The 27,084-nt window shown below is 58.9% G+C and overlaps 1 protein-coding gene across 2 annotated transcripts in view; it reads right to left on the bottom strand.

Moving 5' to 3' along the window:
• Window positions 1-6,572: 6,572 nt before the first annotated feature.
• Window positions 6,573-27,084, bottom strand: part of LOC309602148 (transforming acidic coiled-coil-containing protein 1-like) — a 39,219-nt gene continuing 18,707 nt past the window's right edge. For both annotated transcript variants that reach the window (XM_082335501.1, XM_082335500.1), the window contains 11 exons: window positions 23,515-24,565; window positions 18,963-19,023; window positions 18,194-18,392; window positions 16,154-16,209; window positions 13,662-13,796; window positions 13,384-13,460; window positions 12,882-12,925; window positions 12,619-12,779; window positions 12,003-12,109; window positions 11,265-11,385; window positions 6,573-10,827 (listed from right to left, as the gene is read on the bottom strand). In XM_082335501.1, coding sequence (XP_082191627.1) covers window positions 10,759-10,827; window positions 11,265-11,385; window positions 12,003-12,109; window positions 12,619-12,779; window positions 12,882-12,925; window positions 13,384-13,460; window positions 13,662-13,796; window positions 16,154-16,209; window positions 18,194-18,392; window positions 18,963-19,023; window positions 23,515-24,284 — 1,800 coding nt within the window. In that variant the 5' untranslated portion in view covers window positions 24,285-24,565 and the 3' untranslated portion in view covers window positions 6,573-10,758. The remainder of the gene's footprint in view (window positions 10,828-11,264; window positions 11,386-12,002; window positions 12,110-12,618; window positions 12,780-12,881; window positions 12,926-13,383; window positions 13,461-13,661; window positions 13,797-16,153; window positions 16,210-18,193; window positions 18,393-18,962; window positions 19,024-23,514; window positions 24,566-27,084) is intronic.

Here is a 27,084-nt window from a genome sequence, read left to right as displayed (position 1 = left end):
TATGGAAATGCAGGCCACAGCAACAGGATTATACTTAGAATAAAAAAAACCACCAAAACAACACACCAAACAGAGAAAACAAGGAGGTTAGAAAAGCAACCTTCCTGCCTCAAAGCAGGGCTGGCGGCTCCACCGGGTGAGGACAGGGCCATGCCCAGGCAAGCTCTGGAAGTCTCAGCGGTGGATACCCACCAGCCTGCTGCAGCACTTGCCCACCCAAACCTGCACTTAAACAGGCTCGGTGTTACCACACGCACACCGAGATGCGGGCATGGCGCAGCAGAGGCAAGATGCAGAGCGTCAGTGCCGGGGTTTCAGCACAGCCTCACCCACACCCACCCGCAACCCTCGTCCATCCCGTGCGTGTCCGCTCCGTCCCGCTGCGCCGCCTGCCTCCCAGCGTGTCTCGCTGGAGCTCTCTAGCCTTGTCCTGCCAACCGCTGTCTCCCCCCCCCCATCTCTGCCCGCTTTGCGAAGACTAAACTGTTCCATAGAGTATTTTTATACCGGGGCATCTCTTGCAGACCTTGTGACTTGCACCAGAGCCTGGATCTGAAGCAGCTCTGTTTTCTACGGGCACAGTCACATGGCAGGTAGTCACACTGCTGCTCTTCCTTTATTTGGCGAGCCTTTCGGTTCTCCTCCCGTATTTTTTTCCAATATATTTTGCTGCTGTAGCCTCTCCAGGGGTGCGAGCAGCCCCTTGAACTCACAGAGACACCCCATGAGCAGACGTAGGGGCATGAGGGGACTCCCAGGGCAGGGCACGTCTCTGCCCCAGGGCCTGTGGAGGTCCCACCAGCACCCGGGGTCCCCCACGTCCTTCGTGTACCCAGGGGAAGGAGCAGGGCCCACAGCAGACAGAATAATCTGCTTTCCAGACATCTCCCCTCTAGTGGCAGCAGCCAAGCATCCCTCTTCGTTGGTGTTAGCCTTCCCAAGACCCGATATCCATGTTCTCCAGGACTTCTGACCCTCTTATCCTCCAGCAGTCACCGAGGTCTCTCTTTCAGTAGCATCCTGCGGCAGGGAGTTCCACGGCTGGATCCGAGCATGCTAAATTATTTCTTTTCTTCTGTTTGAACTTGCTCTTTTCGGTTTCAGTACCTGTTCCCTTTTTTCTTGCGTTATGACTAAGGGAAACTCCCAGCAGATTGCTTTGCTGGAGGAGCAGAGGCTGGGCTTTCAGTCAGCAGTTTGCTGGCTTGCCCTGCATTACATTTCTTGCAGTCAAATTCCCACTCTCCACGCTCCCAGCCATCCTTCTCTCTCCTCCCTTCATCATTCCCCTTTCTTTCCTCCTCATTCACTCGCTTTTACCGTTCTCCCTTACAAAAGCAAGCAGCAGCGAGCCCTCCTGGGGGGTCTTTCTAGCAGAGCTTTAAGCTGTGTGAACACCAGCCGCCCCAGAGCAAGCCCCACATCAACGCTCCCCCCTGCAAACCACGGGACTGGCAGGATTCACCCAGGACCTCGCTGCCCCGAGGGGCCCCTGTGCTCAGGACAGCCCCAAATTGCTGCTGGCCAGCGAGTGCTGAGCTGCGCGGGGGCAGAGGAGCCTCCCCACGCCCAGCCGATTGCTCCTCGGGCGCCTTTCCCTCCGGTGCCAGCGGCCACCGCAGAGCGCTGCCGCTTGCTCGGCTCGGTGCGGATGCTTTCACATTCATAAGCATCATATATTGAAAATAACCGGGAAAGCAGTTTGCTTGCCTGCTGCCTGGCCCTGGATCCCACAGTGCCACCAGGATACCGCCCGCTCTCCGCAAGTCTTGGGAGCTTTGTTCTTATCCCAACGCACAACTGAGTTTCCCACGGGGGAGCTCAGCCGGCCTCCCCCACGTCCTGCCTCCTCCCCAGCCACCCCACACGTTTCATCTCCTCCTTACCTCAACCAGGCACTGCTTTCCTTCTCCTTAGACTGCAAAATCTCCTGGGCCAAGCCCCTGTGCCTGCATCAGACCAGTCCCGGGGGTCTCTGAGCTGCAGGAGGACTCCTATATAAAATCCCACTTTAGCAGGTAGTAACAACGGGCACCTGCGGGACACACCCCGTCCTTAGGGGTTCAAAGGGAAAGCCTGCTGGAAAGAGGAGAAGCCAGATCTCCCGGCAGTAGCGGTGACAGCCAGGGGATGAATTAGTCACCCGAAAGTTTGGTCTCTCTGTGACTGCAGACACGCAGCACTGCTTGTTTGGGGACAAGCCCACCCCACGGTGCAGCATGGCCGGGGCTCCCTGCGGAGGTGAGGGGGTCCCGATGGACGGCTTCCTCCCGCCGAGCAGCTCAAGGAGCTGCACCGAACAGGCTCGGCCAATATTTCACACCAAATATATTTTATAGCCCATCCAGGCCCTTATCTTTCCAGCCACAAGAGGCAAGAAACCACTCCCCACAGCTGGGAATCTCAAGTTAGCACAAAGCAGCCCCAAAGCATCTCTGCTGGGGCAGCGTGCTGGGAAGGGGGGCTCTGCCCCAGCCTCCCAGGGCGCCTGCGCTCGGATGAGCTCCCATTCCCGTAGGGAATCAAATCAGTTTGGTTTGGGCTGTTCTCCAGAGGTTATGGTTTTCCCGTAAATGAGAAGCAGTGGCTGGGAACACGGCTTTCAACTGCAGCGTTTATTTGACTGATGGTGGCTCGGCCTCTCCCATGCTTTAAGCAGAGAAGCAAACCCTCCGGCCACCAACCTGCGCACGTCCCTAGGCTATTGCAGCAAGCAGCTACGCCGGGCCGGCCGCCCCTCGCCCGGGACGCTCACAGCCAGCTCAGCAACAGCTTCCCCGCCAGCGTGGCGGCCAGCAGGCTGGGGAGGTGCAGCGGCGTGGCCCCCCCGCCGTTCCTGGAGCCCCGCGTCGGCCCGTTGCAGTCGTCGCTGAAGCAGCATTGCAGGGTGGCCCCGCCGGAGCCGCTGCGCCGTGCCTGGTCGCAGAAGGATTTGTAGGAGCAAGACTTAATGATGCTGTCTGCAAGGAAAGGCACGCGGTGGTTAGGCACCCCCGGGCACTGGGGCTTCACTCCTCCCCTGCTAAGCTGGGGGAGGAAAGGGGGAAAGCAGAGTCATGTCCCATTGCGTTGCAAATGTGGAACAAAAGGGTCTCCCTGCTGCCCACAGGACTGCCAAGAGAGCCGAGCAGCAGTCCGGTGGCCAAGGGATGTCCCCACGGTCACACTGCTCCAAGTCACCCGGGAGCACATTGCACAGCCCCACTGTGAAACAGTGGCCACGCGTTTATAGCCGCGTGTGAAAATACATATAGCCCAGGCTATGGAGTGAACCCGAGGCGGGAGAGGAGGTTGGTTTTGGGAACCATCTCTGTCCTTCTCACTGGCCACACTGCTGCCCTGCAGCCGCATGGTTGCACCGAGGGTGGTGAAGCATTTCTGGAGGATGGGAGCAGCACGCCACAAAGAAGGACTTTCCTCATGCCAGGAAAGGGCTGTGAGTTATCTCAGACCAAAAGCCTGTTTCCAAGGACTAAAAACTTGGAAAAAAACAGGTGGCTCATCCCTGCTTCATTGGGACAGGGGGAAGCCAGCTCCTGGTCTGCCCCCCCAAGGTCCTCCCCTTCTCCTTGGCCTCTGGTCCTCCCCTGCCCCTCTGGTCCTTCCCCAGCCCCTCCGGTCCCCCCCAGCACCCCCGGACCCCCGGCCAAGGGACTTACTGGGCGCAGTGATTGTGGAGCAGGCGTCGGCGTACTGGGGGCAGCTGTGGGAGCCCTGCTTGTTGCAGTCGTTCTCGTTGGATGCAACGCATTTGTGGCATTTCAGCGCTTGACCTGCGCAAAGATGGGGAGGAGGAGGAGTGAGAGCGGCGGCGATGCTCCATCCTGGAGCCCCGAGTGCTGTTTGCAGTCTGTGGGTCTCCACAGCCACTGGTGACCCCCAGCACAGGGCAGGGAGTCACGGGCCAGGCTTAGCACTGGTCATTGCTGGGCAGCTCTGCTGGCCGGGAACCGGCAAGGCCGCGGCACGCAGCGGGCTTTGGGGTGGGGGTCCCTCCTGTCCGCACAACGCGTGCGAAACTCTTCCAAGAGTGACTCAAAATGATGAGAGCTAAAGCGGGCAGGCTAGCTCTTCTGAGTCCTTGCTCTGCAAAAACTGCCTGCAACCGAGATTCCTGTAATCTCCTTTACAGTAAAAATAGGTAGAAATACTATTAAAAAACCCCCAAACCCTAAATCTTTGTCTTCTTGTGCCAAATTCCATTTTAACGAGCATTTTCGGGGGGAAGGGAGGATTCAGCTAAACCACGGCAGCAGATTTTGTGCATTTGTGTGGCTTCAAACTACGGCAGCTCCCCCGTGCAAGGTGTTGCACAGAAAGCGCACCCCGAGGGCGCTGCCCGGGGGACGCAGTGCGGTGACGGGCAGCAAAGTGCCGGGCAGGCGCGTGCCTGTCGGGAAGGACGAATCATCTCCAAATTGTCCTCAAAGGAGGCCACGGGCATGTCAGAGAATAACCAGCCCCTCGCCTGCGCCGGCACTCTGTGCGTCAGAGCTGATAATAGGGACGAGAGCTGTTTGACCCTTCAGGAGAGGAAAATGCACAACTGCCAGAGGTCCCAGCTCAGTTTAGGAACCAGCTGAGCAAATGTGAAAGTGTTATTATCATTTTATGACAGTAAGAGACTTTAAATAACAGCGCTGTTTCAAATATCTGCAGACGAAGCACCACCCTCCCCCAAAAAAACCCAAACCTGAAGATCTTGCTCCCGCCTGAACTTATGAATACTTGATTTTGATGGTGATGGTTAAATTATCACTGATGTTGGGACTAAAATTTGTATCTGCTTTGCTGGCTGAGCAGAGCCCTCTCGTGGCAAGTGGGGCCCAGCTCCTGGGCAGCAGGGTGGATCTTGCAGGAGGCCACAGCTCCCACCTTCATCTCCTGGGAAAGGAGAAAACCCATGTCTGGGGGAAACTGGGATTTCATGGGGCCAAATGCCAGTAAACGGCTGCCATCAACCCACACAGACCCCAGCTTCCACAGTGGGATTGCTTATCTCGCACTTCTGCTTTGTGGGTCTTTGCAGCACGGTACAACCTTTCGTTTACCCGTAGCTAAAAACACCGTTGTGGTTCAGCTTCTCCTGCTGCAAAGATCCTGAAACCGTCCCGACCTGGCCACGCTTCATGGCATTGCTCTGAGCAGCACGACCGCCTTCCCGCCTTTTAAGATGGCTTTTTGTGATTTTGCCTTTGAGGAACCAAGTTTTAGCTGGGAAACACGGCTCTAGCAATGAGAAGCTGCGTTTCTTTGGCTCAGGTACCTCCTGGGCTCCATCACAGATGGAGACCGTGAGGCTCCGCTGGGCACCGCACGCCTGTGCTTTGTGCAAGCGGCAGAGGAGAGGGCGAGGGGCCGGGTGCTCCTCTGGGTACTCCTAGGAGGAGAAAGCCACCCCCGACCTCCCCAAAAGGCCGTTTTTCTGCAGGGATGGGAGCAGCGTCGGGCAGGGCACAGCAGGCTCGCGCGAGCCTGGCAGAGACGGGGCAGCCAGCAAGCAGAAGAGCAGCTACAGCGATTTACCCCGCCTTGAGCTACGGGACACTTACTTTGTCCAGCCAGGGATGTGATGATGGCCAGGGCCAGGAGGGTCTTCAGGGTGGACATTTTCAGCAGTGTGCAGCACGGGGCGCGTAGCCTCTGTTTTGTCTTAAGGTCTTACAGCTAATCTACTTGGGTGATTGGATCACCGGGCTGGGGATAACACACTTACTGCAGCCCCTGGCTAATGCCATCTTAGCAGGAGAGGACAGGACGCGGCTCCCCAAGGGCACGGGCTGGTCCAGGGCATGGGAGCAGGGCAGAGCACCGGCCCAGTGCCGGTGGAGGTAGCCGGACCTGCCCACGCTCACCGGGCTGGGCTCTGCTCCGTGTCCCACCGGTGCCTGCTTTGGGAACGCTCTCCATCTCCGGACATGTTACCTTGGTTGGCTTTCTTGTCCAAGCCCATCTGCTCCATCCAGAGAATAACCCCTTTCTTGCTGTTCGCAGCAGCTGAGTTGGGGAAAAAGCCTTCAAAGTTTCCAACCCACCCAAAAGAGAAGTGCAAGAGAACGACTGAAAACCCGTATGGGGCTGGGAGCCCAGCGGAGCCGTCCCTGCGCTCGCCTACTCCCCAGCCCTCAGCGGGCAGGGCCGTCTCCATCCTTACAGAGGGATTTACCCAAGGCCACGAAAGGTATCGGGGTCAGCGCGGGGATTAAGCCAAGCCCCGCTGCCCAACGTCTCCCCGCTGCCCTCGGCTCTTCCTCCTGGCCGAGCCCGCCCGTGGCTGCACCGCGGTCCCGTGGAACCCGCCGGCTGCGGCACTGCGGCGTGGTAAGCGTCGACGGGGCATCAAAGCTGTCTCGGGTCTGAACTTCATAGTTTATGAACACAGATTTCAGGAACAGATGATAACCATGCTTATTTGAAACCAACTGCATTATCAACCACATTAGTAAAGCCGTGGCAGAACACGGCCCTTTGTGGAAGATAAAGCCAACTCCTCCAAAAACCCTCCCCCGACCTTACAAACACCAAGAAAGCTTTCAAGAGTGATAAAGACAATTTTTATTCAGGCAATGAAATATGGAAAAAAATATATTAGTAATCATTATAATAATCTCATTTGTGTGAGTATAACTCTTACAAATATTTACCTGACATATAAAAGGGAAATTATGGTACATATAAAATTGGTGGTGATGGCAGTTACATACATGGTACAAAGCGGTCGGTAGTAGTCAATGCAGAGAAAGTTCCTGCCTCTGGAGGGACGGGTGGAAGCGATCCGCGGTCGGGGTGGTTACTCGTTGGCACTTCACTGTAGACAGAGATCTGCTGGCAAATGCACACTTGCAAACAGCAACACTAGTGGCTTGCGGGCAGGCACCCGCCGCTGCCAGAAAGGGATATTTAAACTCTACGGCAAGAAAAAAAGACGACAAACACAACCGGGCTGCGATCCCGATGCACGGCTACCTGCAGGGTCTCCCTGGTTATGTATCTCAGCTGGAAGAGCGGGGCGGCGTTTGAATGCCCTCGTCTTTAAAAGCTGGGCGAGGGAGCCGCTGCGCACCCCTCCTGCCGCCGGCTCCCGCTCTGCCCCCACGCCGTCGGTTAGCCAGCGCCGGCGTCGCGCCGCTGCGGCCTCGCCGAGCGGGAGCTCCGGGGCCGAGCCAGCCTCGGCCGCAGCACTGCTGCCGGCTCCGCACGCCGGAGCGGCACACGAGATGCAACAGTCCTGCCCATTTACAGTTACAAACACACGCCTTCTATTATATATAAACTATAACCATTATATATATATTTATATATACGTAACTATAACCATATTATAGTTAATCAATCATTCCTTAGGAATCTTCTTTGCCCAGACTGGAAGTGCATGCTGACAGGCACAGGAACGCGACAGCGCTGGGGTGAGAGAGGCGGCCGAAGTGGGACCGGGGGACGGCAGGGAGCAGCGGCGGGGAGGATGCTGCCAGGGCGGGTTACTGCGGCGGGAGCCGCTCTCCGCAGCCCGCCGGGCCTTCCAGGCAGCCCCTCTTTGCCCGAAGGGGGAAGACTGCAGTGTTGACCGTGCCGTATGTGGGCTGGGATTCTGGGTCGGTGCTGAGAGCGGTGAAATCCAAGCTGCTGCGATTATCTGCCGCCTCTGGGGCCAGAACACCACCCCTGAAGAGAGACCGAGCTCAAACACGCTCAGGTCAGGCTCCCAGCGAGCCCGACGCCCCTCACCGGCTGCTGTGCTCCTCGGAGCTGAGCCCTGGCCCAGGCACGGTTTAGCATCCCCACTGGCCGCAGCAAACACAGAAACCGAATTCCATCCCTTCGGGCAAAGCGGGAAGTAAACATTCACACCGATGACCTGGGGCATTTATACCTCCCGTACAGCCAGCACCGGGCAGCGTGGCCCCCAGCGCAGAGCACGGGGCTGAGGGCTGCCCGCGACCTGCGGTGCCGACCTGGGACCTGCCCCCCGCGCTTCGGCTCCATCAGCCTCGTGCCGGGACCTCGGGCACCGCTACAAGCGCGACGGCGAACCTGCGTGCCAAACCAGCAACTAGCCCCGAACTGACTTTTTACGAGCACCAACAGCTTGTGCAATGCCGCTCTGGTGACCTGCTCCCTTCGATTTCTGAACAGTTGCAAAGAGAAAAACTCAGCTCCCAAAGAAATCCCGGGGTCTCAAGGGTTTTAATGTATCTGCGCAGACCCCGAGAAGGTCCAAAGGTGCAGCACCTTCCAGGGGTCACTCCCTGCTGTCACCAGCGCCCTGCCGAAGCCCAGCGCACCGCAGCCTGGAAAGGATCACTCGCATCCAGGCAGGAAAGCTGTTCTGGAGCGGGACATATGTAAGAGGAGGAGGAGAGGGGTGCTAGTCTGCAAAACCCAAAACGCTGATGAAATGGAGGGAAGGGGAGCCACGCTCCGGTGGGCTGGGGCCGGCGTTTTGACTCCCCGAACAGAAATAGTCCTCATAGATCATCTGACAGAGGCTTTTCTACCAGCCCACGAGAGGGATGTGTGGAGAGGGCAAAAGAAAAAAAAAAAAAAGGGAAAAAAAAAGGTTTTTTCCTTTCTGTCAGCTGCACAAAGGGGTGAATATTCAGCACGCAGCTGCACAGCTCCGAGCGGTATCGGCTTCCCACTGCACAGCTACCAGCCCGTTCACTGGTCTAACTGGGAGCACAGTGAACAGGCCTGGACTCTGCGTGCCAGGGCAGGCTGCTGGCATCTTTGTCTGCTTAAGCGTATAATAAATTCTCTCTATACATAATATAACTAATAAAATATATATCAGGTGTATGGCTCTGATTTAAACAGATGTTTGCACTGCACGCTCAACACAGGGAATTAGAAAATAGAAGGGAAACAGCTCGATTCTTTTACAAAAAGGTAGCAGCAAAAAGGTTTACGAAAGTCTTAGGCTGGGTAGGAAGCAGCCCGAACAGCACATATTTCCCTTATATGATGCTTTACAACTTCGAGGTTCAAGGCGATAGTAGAGAATCCTCCATCACTACAGCTATTGCCCGATTCCATCCATCTGCCTTCTGCGGGACGGGCTGGTTCTGCGCTGACCCCGGGGGGCAGCGCCCACGGCACGCCCCGGCCCACGGCACGCCCCGGCCCACGGCACCAGTTCCCGCTCGCAGACGCCGAGCGCCGCGGCCAGGAAAACGCGCCGCTGCGCTGCGTGCGTGGCGGCAAAACTCAGCGGGCGAGGCTGGCTCGTGCAACGGCGTTACCAGGAGGGATGCACGGGATCTACACAGGGATTTAAATGCATCGTATCACCCCAGAGCCCCCTGGTTCCCAGCACAGGGCAAAGGCAACCTCAGCAATTCTGCTGGAGCATGGCCTGTCCAGAAAAGTAAACACCTCTGAAATACAGCAGGCAGCTTGCCTGCATGGAAAGTCAGATTTTGGGCTGTATCCAGACAGATTTCAAAGTCTATTTTACTGCTGTCTGGATCTGCCTTTGCCTGTAAAGGCTGGCTTTTGTTTGGTTCTTTTAATATTCAGTGCTGTAAGGGCATTTTTGACAGCAGCACAAGACCCAGGGCAGTACTGCACTCCTCCTTGCCTTTCTGTACTGGCTGGGGAAAAGAGCCTTATGTCAACAGAATCACAAAGTAGTTCAGGGTTTGCTTCCCTCCTCCTGCAACATCCAAAGTGGGCAACTAACTCGCTACGGCATGGGGAGCCAACAGCAAGGGGCTTGGCTTTGTGCATTTTAAAGGAGACTAGAAACCCCATGTTAACAGGCCTCAGGAGATGCCAGGGCTGTGGGCAGGGCGGCCACGGGGAGGACGGATGGATAAGTCCCAGCTCTCCAGGACCAACATCTCCCCCGTTTCTCAAACACCTCTTGGCCGCAGAAGCCTCCTGCAGTCCTCTTGGCCGGGCTCTCCTTTGAGAGAACTTAAGTTACGACTGGTTAAGCGGCCGTATCCATGCTCCTGGGGGAACGAGACGTGTAGCAGGACTGTGCCTGACTGGAAGAAGTCAGCAGAGAGCCCGAGTGCTCATAAATGCTAATAAAGTGCACAAATGCAGACGTCAGCTTCCCTCCTCCGAGGCTGGCATGGCCAGGGACAAGGACTGTGCTGTGTATCACCCATGTACCAGAGACCAGGACCAGCCCCTCGAATACCAGTGCCTCTCCCAAAACCGATCAATCTACTGGGAGGCTGCTTCAGCCAGGGGATCCACGCCGGTGGCCCCAAACCACCTGCGGCGGGTGCCTGGGGTCCCTGAGCCCCTTGGCTGCCTCCCCACCCATGCACCCACGTGCCAGGTCCCCTTCCCCGGTGCAAGGGCCGGCGGCTCCAACCCTGGCATCGCCCACGTCCTGGCGCAGGACCTGTGCAACGGAGCACGCGAGGACAGTAAGTGACAGAGCGCGTAGGGGCACGGCTAGACCCACCCCGGCCGAGGGGGACAGAGCCCGGGGTGTCACCTCCCAGCTGAGAGGTGGCATCCGTGCAGACAGACGGCGTGGTGGCCGCTTGCTGCTGACCCCAGGAGGGACACGCGCGCCCAGCCTGGTCGCAGGGAACCCAGCCCCAGAGCCCTTGGGAAACAGAAACAGGGACAGTGTGGGGACCGGCTCTGCACGGGGGGCCGCGGGGTCCGGCAGCCAAGCGGGCAGGCAGCTGGACATGTGTGCTTCTCTGCTGGGGGGGTCCTGGGTAATAAGGCAAGGTGCTTGACGTTACGAGAAAAGCAGCCAAGTGCAGAGTGCTGGACAAGGGGCGGTGAGACTCAGTCTGTCTTTCCCAGCTTCGCTATCAGCTCGTCACAGATCTTGGTCAGCTCCTCAATCTCCTGGTTCTGGAAGAAAAGCAGACCTTGAGGACCCCCGCGGCGGCACAGATGGGGGATAACGCTCGGGCCCATCTGCCACTGAGCCAGCTCCTACACCTGCCCCTGCGAAAGCTCCTCCACGCAGCATGCAGGTACCGCAGGGACCCCCGGGCTCACCCCTCCTCATCCCCAACAGAGCCCGGTGCTGCACGCAGACCCACAGCTGCCCAGCTGCAGCCCACCGCGCTCCGCTCAGCCCAGTGGGCACACATGAGCAAGCTCTGCCCATGCTGCAAGACAGCCAAACCCATGCCAGCCCTGAACCGGCAGCCACGTCACTGCCTGCAGCCTGGCAGAGCCTGCATCCCCTTCCTTGCGAGAGGACCCAGGATGCTCAGGGCAGCAAAACGGTACCCTGGAAATCCAGAGCAAAGCCAGCGCAGCTCCCAGGGTGGGTGCGTTACCTTCTGCTGGAGCGCTCTCTCCAGGGACTCCACCTTCATCTGCTCCTTGCGCAGCCCGGCGTGCAGCGCCGCGCTCTCGGCTTTGGCCTTCGTGCGCACCTGGGCGATCTCCTCGTTGGCTCTGCGGTTGGGTTTGGAGAGAAGGGGATGGCGGTCACGTCTTTGGGTGCAAGCAGGGGCACCGCGGCACAACGTTAGACCGTGCGGCATCGGCAGAGCCTGGCTCCTGCTTGCCTGGATGCATCAGAGGTGGTTTTCCCATATGGAAAACCTGCATGAAATGGGATTCATTCAGCTCCTCCAAACTCCTGTATGGAAACTCTCCTTTCCAGAGCAAAGCTAAACCAGTTCCTCACCCACCGCCCTCGGGGCTACGGTGTGTTGGTGAGCTACTGCTCATCAGCTGAGCCTGGGTAGCTGTGCCACCCCTTCACACACCGCAAACGTGAGCCCTCTGAAACGTGGGAACTTGTTAAGCGACTGTAAATAGACTGCGAACCTCGGTTTCTCCATTAAAAAAAACTAAGCAGAGATCAGAGAAGCCATTCAGGGATTTGTGCTGGCTTACTTACAGCCATTTTAAGTCACTTGAGCCTGAGGCTGTAAAAGGCAGCTTTTCACATCAATAAGCTCCTGCCTTCCAACCTCAGGAAAGCCAAATGGAGACACTGCCCTACAAGGTCTTTAAGCACCCAGAAAGCTCCTCGGCACGCCCAGCAGTCTCGTCCATCACCTTACTTGTCTAATTTTTCTTCTGCATGGACTTTCAGGGCCTGATACCGCTGCTCTTCTTGCTTGACCCGGGTTAAGTAATCTTGAGCACACTTCTTCAGAGCTTCTTCGTTCTGGAAAAAAAAATACATCCATCTGCATTGGGACTGAGCACAGAGATGTTGCTCTGATGGGATGATATATCCTGTTCTGAGTGTAAAATTAAAAGGCTTTAAAGAGAATCAGCTTCTCCCTTATGCTGGAGTCCCTTATCCAGCTCAGCAGCATGGAAAAAACAGCGTGTAGATGGAGACAGGCTTTCCTGGGGCACGCTGCCCTGGCACCAGCTCTGCCCAGGGCGCGATGCTCCGCCGGAGAGGAGCGCAGAGAAGAGCCGGAGAACCGGGCTCCCCGCAACGGCTTCCCCTGGCATGTGAAAGACTCTTTGCTCGTTTATCAGAAAGCGGGCAGAGGAAAGCAAGCGAGCGGTCCCCCGAGCAAGGGCCGGGGCATTTGAAGCAGCGCTGCGTGGGACGGGAGAGCCACGGTGCTGCAGCACGGGGCAAGGTGGGGGCAATGCTGCACGGGAGCTCTGCGCCCAGGGACCAGGGCTGCAGGGAGGAGAGGAAACCAAGGTAAGGACCTTCTTAAAGCCTTCTAGGACGCCCTTCAGGTTTTCGTATCTCCTGAAGAGATCCGACAGGGACCTCTCCACTGAGTTTAGGTCTGCCAGAGCCTGGTCTTTTTCCATCGTGAGCTGCTGCAGGTTCTTCTGAGACGTCATGTTTGTCCTCTGCTCATCCTCTGTGACGGAGAATAAACAGCAGGGACACGGTGACTCGGGGGGGGACGGCTGCGGCAGCCAGCTCCCTGCCCCGCGGGCCCGGCCAGGCGACGGCACCTTACCTATCATCTGCGCAATGGTCTTCTCATACTCAGCCACTATTTTCCTGAAAGGGAGAAAAAAAAACAGGTAAGAAGCAGCAGTTTTTTGCAGACACACACCTACAGCTCTGCTGCCAGCAAACTGCCCCGGGATCATCCCTTCCCCACGCCACAAAGGCGGCCCGAGCAGCAGCCTGTCTGCAGAGCCCCAGCTGTTGATGCTGCAACTCCCACCATTGCTCCCCTACGCTAAGACCTCCCTCCAGCCGCGGCCGCTCGGGCCGGCGCAGCTAATGGGATTTTATTCCTGCGACAAAGAAACCAGCAGGCTCAGCACAGCACAAGCACAAAGAGTACACATCTCCTAACATATCCCACTCTGATGATGACGAGCCGTGTCATCCCATTACAGCCCCGCCAACCCACCTCCCAATGGGGAACGCACACAGCGCCGCACCGTGCAGGGGAGCGGGCAGGCGAAGGTGCGAGGAGAAGGCTTTTACCTCATCTCTACGGCTTTTACCTCATCTCTAAGACTTCCTGGCGGCTCTCTTCGTATTTCTTCTTCCACTCGTTTGCTTCGATCTCCTTCGTGATTATCTAGGTTGCAGCAGACACAGGACGCTCGGGATGCGCTCGGGGTGGTTTCCCTTGCTGCCCCAGGCCTGCGACGCGCTGGGGACCAGAGCTGCCCCCGCTCCCCCCCGCAGCGCCAGCCAGGATGGGGTCCGGCAAGGGGCAGCCCCGGGGTGGCTGCCACGCTGGGGTACGCCCCGGGAGGACAGGGTCCCCGCTCATTACCTCCTCTCTGATGAGCGTGAGCACGGCCGTCTTCTCCGATTCACTGAGGCAGATGCCGTCCAGGGGACTCTCGCTCCTGCTCACGCTGGTGATGGCTGCGGGGGACTTGTCCATGGAGCACAGCCCGGGATTGCCCTGGGGGGAATTACCCAGCTGGGATGCTGCCTGGGTTTTCTTTCCACCCTGCCTCTCCTGTTTGGGGTGCTCTCCCCCATTTTATCAGCCTCTATTCAGGCACCAAACCTCCCTACCTGCACACACTGACAGCTCAGCGCCTGGTATCAGAGACACCCGGCAGAGCCCATATGGGGATTTTAGTGCACTTTCTGCCCAGTCCCTTACTGGGAGCTGGGGCTGCCGCTGTAGGACACCCACAGGCTGCCCTGGGGCTTGGCATCCCAAAGGGGAGACAGAGCAGGGGCCCATTTTGGACGGAGGAGACCCAGCTCTGAGCAGAGATGTGCTCACGCCCGACATCCCTTCACTTTCCCCATGGCTGGTTTCAAACTATCTGTCTCCAGCCTGGAGGATCTTTGCTGACCGTGAGCTATGCACGGGGGGTCTGCCAGGGTCTGGGTCGCCTGTCTCCACCACCTCCGGGTCAGGGGGAGATGTCGCTGCAGCCGATGCACCCAAATTGCTGCCAGCAGCTGCAGGGACATTTGCTGGGCCGTGCTGATCGCCCTGAATGCAGAAGGGAGCTGGTGGGGGAGAACAGCCTTCACCTCCCTGCAGAGCAGGGTCTGACTGGCCCAGCTCTGAGGCTGCTCCCACTCTCCTTCCCGAGCGACAGCCCCACTCATCCCACAGTGCCCCAGCTGGCTGGGAGAGCTCCGAAATCGGAGACGCTCGCGCAGGGCCCCTGGCACCCTCCTCTTTCCATTACGGGTGCTCCTCCAAGGGACGAGGTGGTGGTACCCCCATTGCTCACTGCTTTCTCCCCAGAGCCCAGCTCCTTTCCACCAGTGCTGCAGCCGCAGGGCCCAAACTGGGGGGAGAGCTCAGCCCCGTGACCCAGGCGCCGAGTCCTGCCTGGACGCCGGCCCCACCTCGGGGGGGTCCTGCAGCCTGAAAGGCCTCCAGAAAAGCATTCCTTCAAGCCGAGGCTTACACCACCGCCTGTTCCTCCTTTTATCATCCCAGCCGAAGTGACAGCCCCGCGCAGCCATCTCCTTGGGAACCAGCTGCCAGGCCATAAATAGAGAAGTGCTTTGGAGGAAGCAGGCTGCTTTTGCCGTGTTTTGGAAACGAGAGCACTAAAGCACTTCTCTCCCCCCCTCCTCCCCTGCGCTTTGACTGCTGCCCAGCTTCAAGCACGACCGAGCCCTTCACAGGCTCTCACAGCTCTGCTGCCCGTAGCAGTGGGCAAGCGACGGCCGGTGGCAGAAGCCACCCCCGGGTGCAGGTTTGCATCCAGGCAGCCTAACACTGGGGAGGTTCAGCCCCGTGTGGTTTTGGCAGCAGCCTCCCCCAGCATCTCCCAAAAGCAGGCGCGCACCTGAACGCCTGCAAGCACCTCTGCCCGCTGCCGGCCCCACGGCAAATCCTCCCACGCTGGGGCTCTGGGATGACCCCGGCTCGTCTGTAGGAGCAGAGTCTGCCCACGCTCTCCCCAGCACCAAACAAAAGGTTCACTTTGCCTAATGTCCTTGTGGGGCTTAGCATGGTTAAATCTGTCTCAGAGAAGCTAATTTTGCTGATGTTGCTAATCTCATTGTCATCTGCTTGCCACCCCGAGCAGCTTTGGCCAGGGGTGGCTAAGCTGGCATGGGGTCCCCCCTGCAGCGGAGGGGTCTCGGGGCCACTCCGATGGCTCCCCGGGGCACATTGGGGTGCCCCTGTGCAGATGTGCCGCTGCCGGGGTGCCAGGGTCACTGGTGGCTGCAGAGCCAGGGCTGTTTTCATTAATCCCCGTCTCTGCTGTCAGCTGCCTTCCTGAAAGCAGCGTTTGAGGACCCCCTGTAGAAGGCACAGGCACCAACCAGCCATCAGGGCCAGCCCTGGACCCCTCCACGTGAGAGACAGCCCGTCCTGCGGCTCTCCCTTCCCTTGATCTCCTCTGCCCTTTCACTGTCATTCAGCCACTTCCAAATGCAGCGTTTGCTCTCGTTGCCCTCCCACGGCCGCAGCCCTGGCTCCCCACCAGCCCTGCTCCATCCCCGGCATCTCTCCCTCCCACCCACGAGCAGCAGCGCCCACCCGGGAGGGAGCCGTCCTCTGCCAGGCTCCTCCTGGCCTGCTGGGAAATCACCGCTATTTTTATCAAGTCCCTGCGTGGGCTTTTCAAGAATTTGAGCTCCCAAAGAAACTCCTTTTGGTAGCATTTCTGGGATTAGCAGCAACATTTGCTGCAGCTTCCCCCAGGCAGCGTCTGGGATGCAGGAGATCAGCCCTCCCGCAGCCCCGCCGCCCTGCCGAGCCCCACGCCAGCACCCGCGCAGCCGCCCGGAGCCTCCCTGCAGGCGAGGGAGGAGGAAGCAAGGGGCACTCACGGGGAAGATGCCAGGCCCATCCTTTTCCATCTGCTTGGAGATCTCCTTTTCAAAGCCTAAAGACAAGGAAACACAACCTTTTAGCTACCTGGAAACAAAATCCTGGTGGCACATGCAGATTTGCTGGGATGCAGAGGGGTACCCCGGAGTCTCTACGTCCCTTGAGCTTCCCCTCCCAAAAGGCTTCTTTGCCCCCAGCTCCTGCCCCTGCAGGGGGATGCACCCTGCATCCCTGCCCCATCTCCTGCCCTCGCAGGGAGGATGCACCCTGCATCCCTGCCCCAGCTCGTGCTCTAGCAGGGAGGATGCACCCTGCATCCCTGCCCCGTCTCCTGCCCTCGCAGGGAGGATGCACCCTGCATCCCTGCCCCGTCTCCTGCCCTCGCAGGGAGGATGCACCCTGCATCCCTGCCCCGTCTCCTGCCCTCGCAGGGAGGATGCACCCTGCATCCCTGCCCCGTCTCCTGCCCTCGCAGGGAGGATGCACCCTGCATCCCTGCCCCGTCTCCTGCCCTCGCAGGGAGGATGCACCCTGCATCCCTGCCCCGTCTCCTGCCCTCGCAGGGAGGATGCACCCTGCATCCCTGTCCTGGCTCCTGCCCCTGCAGGGAGGATGCACCCTGCATCCCTGTCCCGGCTCCTGCCCCTGCAGGGAGGATGCACCCTGCATCCCTGCCCTGGCTCCTGCCCTCGCAGGGAGGATGCACCCTGCATCCCTGCCAGCCTCTCCTCCTGCACTCCCTGGAAACCAACACTCCCCTCTGGTGGCAGTTCAGCCCTGTGCCTGTGTCCCCACAGCTGCCACCCACACCAGCCATTCCCCAGGACCGCGGGGGGCCGAGAAGGAGGAATGAAGCTGCACGGGTCATTTTGCACTTTGCTGGCCGGCATGGGCAGGATGCATCCCTGGGATGAAGCCCAGCTGCTCGGGCCACTCCGAATAGCACAAGCCTCAGCCCGCGCCAACTGGTCCCAACGCCCTCCAAAGGAGCGGCCGCATGGCCCCTGCTATTCTTAACAGCAGCGGAGAGGAGATAAAAGCCGTCTCCTCCTGCCTGCAGCACACGGGACACCCTGCCATCTCACATAGCCTGGGAGATAATTTATGAACCTCACTCAAACAACTGCAGACATGACTGGCTACTCACATGTTAACTGGGCAGAGAAAAGAAGTATTGCTAGAGCCCAGCTAGGAAAGGAAGGAGGCAACATAATGCTTGTGACTGCAGATTTCCTCGTGTTTCCCCCTGTTTATCCCCGTGCCCTGGTCAGCGGCTGCTTGCCACAGCTCACAGCACCATCCCCGCAGCCAGCACCGAGCCTGCGCACCCCTGCCTGGCCCTCTGAGACAAGCAGCAATGAGTAAAACCTCCCAGCCTCTCTGCTGACCATCACATTTTTCCTCCCTGTAGAGACAAAGGACTGTTTTCCTCTCTCGAGAGCCTGCAGCTCTGCACAGCATTCAGGAGAAATGATTAATGCACAGGGGAGAGCTGCAAACCTTCCGTGAGGCGACTTCTCCTGCCTGCACCTGCAACTTTGCTATTGATTAAATGCCATGTTGCCTGGCTTTTAATTATTTTTTAATGGATTGGTCAGAGAGGCTAATTACATAGGAGACTGACAGCAAAACGCCACCAAGAGCAGTAGCAGAGGTCTTCTGTAGCGACATGGAGATCAGCCCTTGTGCCAGGACACCGAGTCCCGGCAGCTCTGCTCCTGGCCCAGGCTTTGAGCAGAGCACCCTGCAACCCAGGAGGCAGGGCGCGTGCATCGGGAGCGTCCCAGCTCGGCCCGCGTCCCAGCTCGGCCCTCATCCCAGCTCGCCGCTGAACACTGGTTTCAGGAGGGAAATAGTGCAGATAAGCAGTGGGAGGTTTCATTATAACTTGCGGCAGCCTTTAGCCCTGGCAGCGTAAATAAACTGTGATGAAGCCGCGTTGCCTCAGCAGCACCAATTCATTGCCAGAGGCTGCAGCGATTGCCTGGGTGCATGCACGGCGTGTCTCCAGAGCCAGAGGCAGCGGGGATGCTCCTTACCTGCCTCCGTGCCGTGCTTCGCCGCCGGCACGGGAACGTTCGAGCACTCAAAGTACTCCAGGTCATCTTCTGGCTCACTCTTCTTCTCCAGGCTGGCCGGTTTCTGCGCGGAGGTGGTGGAGGCCAACTTCTCCTCATCAGTGGCATGCCCATCCCGATTTGCAATATCTGGGATTTCGGAGATCAGCGCTCCTTCATCCTGCAGGATCAAGGCATGCAGTTAAGCAGGGCTGAGGTAATCCATGGGGATCAGGCAACCAGGCTGCCTGGACAGTCCGTGGAAAGCATGGGAGGCTTAGCAGCCACCGACAAGCTGCTCCCCACCAGCTCCTTGGCAGGTTTTGGCAGAAGGAAACACATGGTGCTGGGGACAGAAGCAATTAAAAAGCAAAATCCGTTAACCCGACCGCAGAGCTCGGTGCTTTGCTCCAGCCCACACTGGGGACAGGGCTCAGATACTGCACACGCGTGGTCCCTAATGAACCACGTGGAAAACAGGGAGCGTTTCCCGGCCAGGACACCCCCGCTAAGGGACCGGCTCAGCCTGGGGGTGAGCACCAAGCACAGCCCTCCTCCCTCCCATCCCACCACAAACCGCCCACGGGGAAGATGTTCTCCCCGCCGCCGGGAGCTGCTGCTTCCAGGGAACCGGCCCTTTGCTCAGGCGTTGCTGCAGGCACACGCCAGCCCGAAGCTCAGCTCTCCGCCATCCAGGCCATCCCAGCATCCTGCACCCCGCCAGCAGCTCCCGGGGTCGGATCGCACGTACCTGAGCGCAAACGTCCAGGACCAGGGACTGCGTCTCGTACTGCTTCACCTTGCAGCCGCTCCTGCAGGGGAGAGAGAAGCGGCCGGCTGAGGCGCGGGCTCGCGCGGGCCGCGCGGGGAGGAGGCAGGGGCGCGTGCGAGACAGCCCAAGCAAGGGGAGGCAGCCCCAGCGCTAGCATTGCACCCCGCTGCGTGCCAGCAACCCCACTCACCAGTGAAATATCGAGGCAGAGCAAGTTCTGGAACGAACAGAAGGAACAAGCAAACAAAACACACGACTACAGAGCAATTGGGTTTGCCTTTGAGGTGTTTATTCCTGTTGAAGGTAAGGATCAGAGAAAGATGCTGACAGCGAGAGAGGCAATCACCAAGGAGCCGGCAAAGAAAGATTTCCCTTGCTGCACCCTCGCCCTGTGCATCCAGCGCGACGGCATCCTGAGGTCTGAGTGCACATTGATTTTCTGCAGGAAGGAACCATTTCCAGGCTGTCTCGTGCCCTGTCCCTGCAGCTGAAGGTTGGTCTGGGAACATCTCCGCAGCATCCATGCGTCTCCCACGTGAGTCAGACCCGCACGGCCGGGGCGGAGGGCTGCTGGTTAGAGAGCTCTGCTTTGCTTGCAGGAGCACCAGGGCAACCCGCTGTGCCTTGAACGCTCCCTCCGCCAGATGCAAACGCTGTCCCAAGGAGAAAGGCCTTGCAGATGGGAGAAGGTCAAGCTCAGGCTGCTCTTGCAGGTGGTCCCGTGGCTGGATGCCCTCCAGCGAGGGCAGCTCTCCCTGGGACTTTGTCCTGTGTTCCTCAAAATGCTCCATCCCGGAGCTTGGCTGCACAGGCCCGCAGGCACAGCCGCATCCTGACACACCGGGCATCGGCATCGTGAATCAGCTTGAGGCAGCGGAGGGACAGCTGTGGACCAGCCCCAGCAGCGCTGGGTCCATGTCACCGAAGCCCACGGGGGCTGAGGGAGTCGGCGGTGAGATGAAGTGCACCCCAGCACTCGCCTCTGGCTTTCCTGCATCTCACTCCACATTTAGCAATCGCCCCCAACTCGCTGCCATGCCCGAACCCCCCAAAAGAGATATTGGCTAAGCTGGAGCGTGACAGCCCCCTACGGATAGGTGGGGAGGGATCTCCAGCTCCAGCCTCAGCACTCCCCGCCACGGGGACACGGGCAGAGGCTGGAGCAGGATTGCAGTGAGCCGTACCAGCGTCTAAAGAATCGCCCTCACCCGCTTCGCTCCAGCCTCCCCGTCCCATCGCACACGCGCGCCAGCAGAGTGCAACGGGCAACGCGGCACGGCACACGGAAATTTTATTTGCACACTAACATGCACACCTGGGTCAGACTGAAAAAAATCCCTCTTGGCTCTTTCTCCATCACACCCTAATGCGAGCAGCTAAACTGCAGCTCACCGTGTCCTCCTCCACCTCTCTGCTCTGCACCATCTCCTGGGGCCGGTGTTACCGCACCATCTGGCAGCTGGTTTGATCTCCCGCACCGACACCAAGGTAACAGCTCCGTAATTCAAGGGGATGGGGAAAGGGGGAGAAGACAGCCAAGGCAGACGGCCCTGGCCCTGCCCCGCAGCCCCCGAGGCCAGGACAGGCACAGCCGCCCATGCAGGGGTTACCAGTGTAACCGTTTGGGATAAACCCAAATGCAGGCAGCGCTGCCTGCGTGCCTGCCTGACGCACAGGCAGACCTGCCGGGCTGCGGGTCCCGCATTAAGAGACAGACATCCACTGTTGAACGTCGTGCTGTAAAAAGGCAGATCAGTTCTCAGCCGAGACACAGATGTCAGCGCTTGAGCCCAGCTCTAATTTTGTTCGTGCATATGGCAGGCGGCACTAAGCGGACAAGAAGGGCATTGGGACGGATGACATAAGATCAGGAACTAAGCCCAGGATGCTCCTTCCTCCGACTCCCCTCGCACGAGAGCGGAGCGCGGATGAGCCCAGAGGGTCCCGGGGGGCCGACAAGCTGCAAGAGACACCGAGCATCGCGGGGAGGCTAAACGGGGGTAACGCCAGCCCCTCCTGCGCGCCCTGCCCGCGGGACGGAAGCGCAGGGCAGCCCTGGGGGGGCACGGCACGGGGCACTCGATATTTCACTGGTGTCCCACCGCGGGGCTGCTCATGCTGGGGGCACAGCACGGCCCCGCGGCAGCAGCACAGGTCGCAGGGCAGTGAATGAAGGCTGTTTTACTCGAGCCACACTATCTAACCCATCCAGGATCTCGCAGCCCAGCTCCACCGCCCCAGCTTTGGGCACAGGAGGGATGCTTCAGGGTAGAGCCACGAGCAAATTGGCTCTGGCAGCCACCAAAGATCTAAAGAGAGCCCTGTTTGGAGCTGGCTGTGATGGCAAAGCTCCCCCGAGACTGACATCCCGGGGCCAGAGGAGAGAACCCCTGACTCCCTCCCCTCCCAGCTGATCCTTTCCACCCTACCCCCTACAGCAGCTGCCTCCCTGGTGGTTTTGCATGGGAGGTGGCAAAAGACACCCTCATCTCCAGGGCCAAAATCTACCCATCTTTGCAGGGACCTGGACTGCACAGGAACGTGCTCCCCCTCCGTTAGCCGACGCACTGCTTTCGAGGCCTTGTACATCATTAAAAGGCGTTGCAGGTGGGCATGCCGCGGGAGCAAGCACAGGCGCACGCCTCGGCTGCAGCCCTCCTCTCCTCTCCTCCCTCGCCCCCAGGCACTCGCCAGCCTGAGCTGCCCCGGGGATCCGGCCCGAGAGGCGCAGGGCACACATCAGACAGCGGAGAGCATGAGTCCAAGGGCAAGAAGGAGCGGGCATGCCATGGAGACGAGTGGGGCCAGCACACACCCAGAGAGAGTGGACAAAAACCAGCAAAGGAAAAGAAGAAAGAAATACAGAAGAGAGTACTTACAACAGAAAACAGAGAAATTTCACTTGTTCAGTAGTCCTGATGCACCAAAGCATGGACAGGGAGAGAGACAGACAGATGGAGAGAAGAAGAGCGCGTGAAAAGGCCTGGATATTAACTCTCATCTGGAAAAGCACAGTGAGTTGCCCAGCTCTGTCTTTTTGGAAGGAACACACAGATAAAAGATGCTCTGATTCTGCATTTGCTATTCCTGGCAGCGGGATGAGATTCAACCACAAATCCCGCTGCCGGGGGAGGCGAGCGCCCGGAGCAGCCCATGCTGCTTGGAGGTGACGGAGAGGGAGCCTGAAAATTCCCCGCCGCCTTCCCTCACCGCCAGCTCCTGCTCGCCCGTGGCCACACGCAGGAACGCCAGCTCTGAAAAAACTCTGTACCAACACTCTGCAAATATTTCCCAAAGAAAAAAATCCAACACACCCTTATTTTTGCCTGCTAGGTTTTATCTGCTCGCTCTGTAAAAACCCACTCTCTAGTTTTCCCACCAGAGGATTCGTTAGCAGGGTGATGGCTCGTTCTGGCTTTACTGTCAAACCAGCCACAGACTCTGTGCTCCTAAAACTTCCCCTTTTAAGCTGATTTCCTGCTTAACCCTGCAATGGGTTCCGATTACCCGTTAAATGCAATCACAAAATATAGTGGAAGGACCCAAAATTGGCTGGGCAGTTATTCCCTCGTGCAATATCCCCTCTGCTTCCCTTGCCTGCGGAGAGACCCTGCGGAGGGAGGGCAGGCAGAGCCAAGCCCGGCTCAGCAGCGGCTGTCTTAAACGTCAGGCTGGGACTCCAGCGCTGCCCAGACACAGGCTGGAGGGCATTTGCGATACAACAGGTGAAATACCAAGAAAATAGCAAGATTTAGCCATTAAACCTGTTCCCAGAGGATGGAATGCTATCTGCATTCCCAGGAGGCACTATGAAACATCACCATTTACATGGGGGTTTTAAATAGCACGGTTCAGGAACTAAATATGCACTTAAATAGTTCAGCAAGGAACAACAAGCTCCCTGCCGCCTGTGCAGATGTGATGAAAGCAACAATCAATCTGCCTGTTTAACCTCTATTCTCTTCCCCCGTTATAAAAAAGGAAATTCAGTGGCAGCTCACAAAACGTCCCAGCAGCATCTGATTAACCAGACGCGCATTCGCGAGCTTCAGAAGACCTGCAAAGCCTCGTGTGCGCTCGGCAAGCCCTGCAGGCTCAAGCCTCCGTCAGAGGTCTGCTCTGACCTCCACAACCCTACACCTCGGCCCCACGAGCTGGAGCCCCGGGGGGATCTCCAAAGGGGTGATCCTGCGAAGCGGGTCCCGATCCAGCCCTCCCCGCTCTCTCTGGGACCCGGGGCACCGGCAGCGCTCCGGGACACCCGTCCCTCTCCTCCCACCCGCTCCTGAGCGAGCGGAGTGCCGGCACGGAGAGGGGAGCTGCCCTTCCACCAGGACAAGGGGTGGATAAAACCGGGGCGGCAGCAGAACCCGGGGTGCGCATTGGTATTTTGGGCTCGCTCAGAAGGCACGGGGGCAGGAGCACCGTCACCATCACCACCACCACCACCGCCGTTCTGCCCGCGTGCGGGGGAACGGAGGGGGCCGCCAGCCCCCAGCCGGCCGCCCGCTCCGCGCGCACCGGCACTCACGTTATCAGGCGCGACTTGGGCCTCTTTGGGGAGTCTCTGCCTTTCACGAGATCATCCTGCACCTCCAGCGTCTGAGACTCGAGGATTTCGTTGAGGCTGTTGTCGGCAGTGGGGCAGGAGTCGGCGGCGGTGCTGGCGAGGGTCTTGGTGGGCTTGAAGGGATCCACGGAGTCAAAGTTATGGGGGTCGAAGTGGTAAGAGCCCTTGGGGAGAGTCGGAGAGTTTCGCAGTGCTGAGCTGCCGCCGAAGGGGTTGAGACCCGGGCTGTCCCAGAGCGTGGGACCCCTCTCCGCATCCTCCGCTGGTTTCTTGGGGGGCTCTCGGTGTCTCTTCGGCGTCAGCTTGCTGGCCGGGATCCTGCTGCCCTTCCTGGGCGCAGCCCTCCTGGCCTCCGTGCTCTCTCCCGCCTCCGTACAATCGACCCCGGGTTTCGGGACCTGCTCTTTGGGCTCCGGGGCCGGGTCCCCCCCCAGCTCACCGGGGCTGCCACTGGGATAGGGGAGGCGGCGTGGGGTTGCCGGAGGGGAGCTCTGCAGCCGGCAGCCCCCTGCCACAAAGGGGTTTACGCTCTCGTCATATTGCTCAGGGTCAAACTGGTAGGATGCTTCAGGTACCGGCGTCTCCTCTGTGGTTTCTTCTGTTTTCCTCCCCAGCAAAGGTGTTTTCCCTTTCCCAAGCTGGCCCCGGCTGGGCGAGCACTCCCGGGCCAGGGCATCAGCCTTCGGCTCCACCAGCCCCGTGTCGGCGTCTGCTGCGTCCTCTCCTGACATGACCCGCTCCCCGGCGGCTCTGCCCGCATGGGGCCCCGGGGCTGGCTCTGCAGCGGGCACGGCGGCGCAGCCAGCGTCAGCCCTGCTTCCCAGCGCAGCTGGGGGCTGGGTTTCAGCCGGCGGCTGTGTCAGGGACAAGTCTTCGGGGTTGCATTCCCCTTTAGTATCCGAGTTGGCTTTAGTGGCTCCGATCTCCGGCTGAGCCTCATCTTTGGGGTGCTTCCCAGGCGAGCTGTCCCGGCGGGCTTCCCCTACCAGCAGGTCACCATGGCCACTTGGCTCTGAAAAGATAAAAGGAGCCGGTTAAACCCCCGCCTGCCGTGCACCCCCTTCCAGAGGGGCCTCTCTCCCCTCCTCACAGCTGCTCCAGAGTCAGATTTTATGGGGGACGTGCTGACCCAAGGCTCAGCCTCCCCACCTGCCAGAACGACTGTGTAACCCCGGCTTCAAGCACTTTCTGTAAAATCTGAAGCCCATGAACACAGCGCAGAAAACGTACATAAATTGCATGCCGAGGGCGAGCCCCGTGCGGTGTTGTCTGCGCCGTGCCAGCAAACCTACCAACATCTCCATTTGTGCCTTTCCTCTGCCCACCGCTTGCTCCCACCCAGGGCACCGGCAGCCCCAGAGGGGCTTCGCAAAGCCCAGCGAGGCTCCCGAGGGCCAGACGCCGGCTGGGACCGACCACGGGGCGGCCGCTCCCAGGGCAGAAACACCGGCATCCGAGTGGGAATGGCAGCGACAGGGAGTCACGGCTCACCTGGGCGGAGAGTTAAAAACTACCGAGAGGAATTTAGGGAAGTACGACATGAGAAAACACCCTGAAACGTGATTAAGCAGGCTCTGGGGCGAATGGGAACGGGATGCTGTGCTTCAGGAATAAGCATGTAACAGGCTGCAGCGGGGATTTGGGGGTCAGCCGCCTGCAGGGCTGCGGAGCTGGCTGGGCACCAGGCAGAGGGAAGCTGCCCGATGTAAACTGCTCCCCGGAACTCGGCTGCCGCACCCCAAGGCGTGGGAGCAGGTTTGACAGCACTTCTGCTCTCCCCCAGCACCCCAGCCCTCGCTCTCCTGCAGAGCCTCAGCAGTCCCGACAGGCGCCCAACGCGGGGCTGCCGCGCGGGACGCACAGTCCTCGCCCGCACCAGGGCACCGCTCCGCCGCCGCCGCAGACCCACGGCCATCCCTGCAAAGCGCGAGCTCCAGAGACAGCAGCTGCACATGGTCGATGCTCACAAACCGTCGCTGCAATGCAGAAATGCGAGGAGCCAAAGTGCCCGGAGAGCAAAAACCCTGCGTGCCGGGTGGGGTGGGAGGGAGGGGGGGCACAGCAGAGCAATGAGACGCCCAAAGAGCAGCGAGCCCGCAGGATAGGGCCTGCCGGGAGCAGGGCGCGGGGAGCCGCTCTGCTCAGCACCGCGCCTGCCCGCGGTTTCCATCCTGCCCGCCGGAACTCGGCCACACGCTGCCTGCACCCCTGCCTGCAGAAATCCTGCCTCTGCATTTATACAGGGCTCACCACGCTGCTGTCAGAGTTTCTTAATCACAAATCCTGATCCATGACTTAATCACTATTACTCCAATCCTTTCCCCTAAATCCTTTTACTGTTTAATCTTTTCTTTGCTGTCAGGGGATGGGGAAGCTCCTTATCTACCGAGGCATCCTGAAAGCTACACCCACCAAGCACCTAGAGCCAGGACCTCGGCACAGGCACGAGAGGAAAACACCCGGTGTCACCTCCACGCAGCTCATCTGCGCCTCTTCTCCCGCGTCTCAACCAGGGACGATTGCACAGACTCCCGGGATAAGGCAGAACGGGATGCTGGGGTGCTCGGCACCCATCAGGGAGCGCGCAGGACCCGCAGCTCTCGCTGGCACCTTTCTGGGGAGGCACAGCCCAGCCAGCTCCTCCAAGGGCAGAACAAAACCAGTGCTCGCCTGAGGACCGAACTGGTTTGAAAACCTGGCTGGGATTTGCAACCAGCTCACGTTTCCTGGTGACCAAGCGAGTCACAGGCTGGCAGAAGAAGGAAAGTGAATCAGGCAAATATCTGGTCCCTGGGCTAATCCAGGACGGGGAGCCAGCAACCCTGACTCAGCTGATGGCTCGTGGTTTGCATAATTGATCTCCAGGATGCTAAAAGCCATGGAAATGAATCATGAGGGGCTGTGTGCTCCCTGAGACTGCAAAAAAGCTCCCTCCAACTGCAGAAAAGCTCCCTCCAAATAGACATTGCCTTGGCGCCCCAGAAAATGCATCGGTAAACACAAATCCAGTGGAAACATACTTGGAGTGCAGCCAGAAAACACTCCGTGGCAGCGCCTTTCCATCACCGGCAACCAGGAAAACCTCCTTAAGAGACCCCAAAGAAAACTTTATTACACTTGCTGTGCTGCTCAGATGTTTTAAACCTCACTGAGACAGCCCTGAATAGAAGAACAGACTTCAAAGTCAGGGCAAAAGGCACCTTTTAAATGCATTTTACATTCCCACCGGAAGGTTTTGCAGCTGCCGTTCTCACAGACATGAGCCCATCCTGGTTTCTAACCCAAGCAACGAGTAATTATGCCTTGAATAACAAGCAGTCGGCACACAAACCACCTCTCCTCCTTGCTGTGGATGTCTGCAGGGCGGGGAGAGAAGAAAGGATGGTGCATGTGACCATCGCTCAGAACAACCATTTCTTCACCAAAATTACAAGAACCACCCGCCCAGGTCTGCCAATTTTGTGATTCACTCGCTTTCTGCACCCGAGACAGCTCAGCTGCTCCGCTCCCCACTGCCTGCAGCACAGCCTG

Source organism: Platalea leucorodia (assembly GCF_965183815.1).
Source record: "Platalea leucorodia genome assembly, chromosome: Z".
NCBI lineage: Eukaryota > Metazoa > Chordata > Aves > Pelecaniformes > Threskiornithidae > Platalea > Platalea leucorodia.
This window is presented reverse-complemented; position numbering and strand designations above follow the sequence as displayed.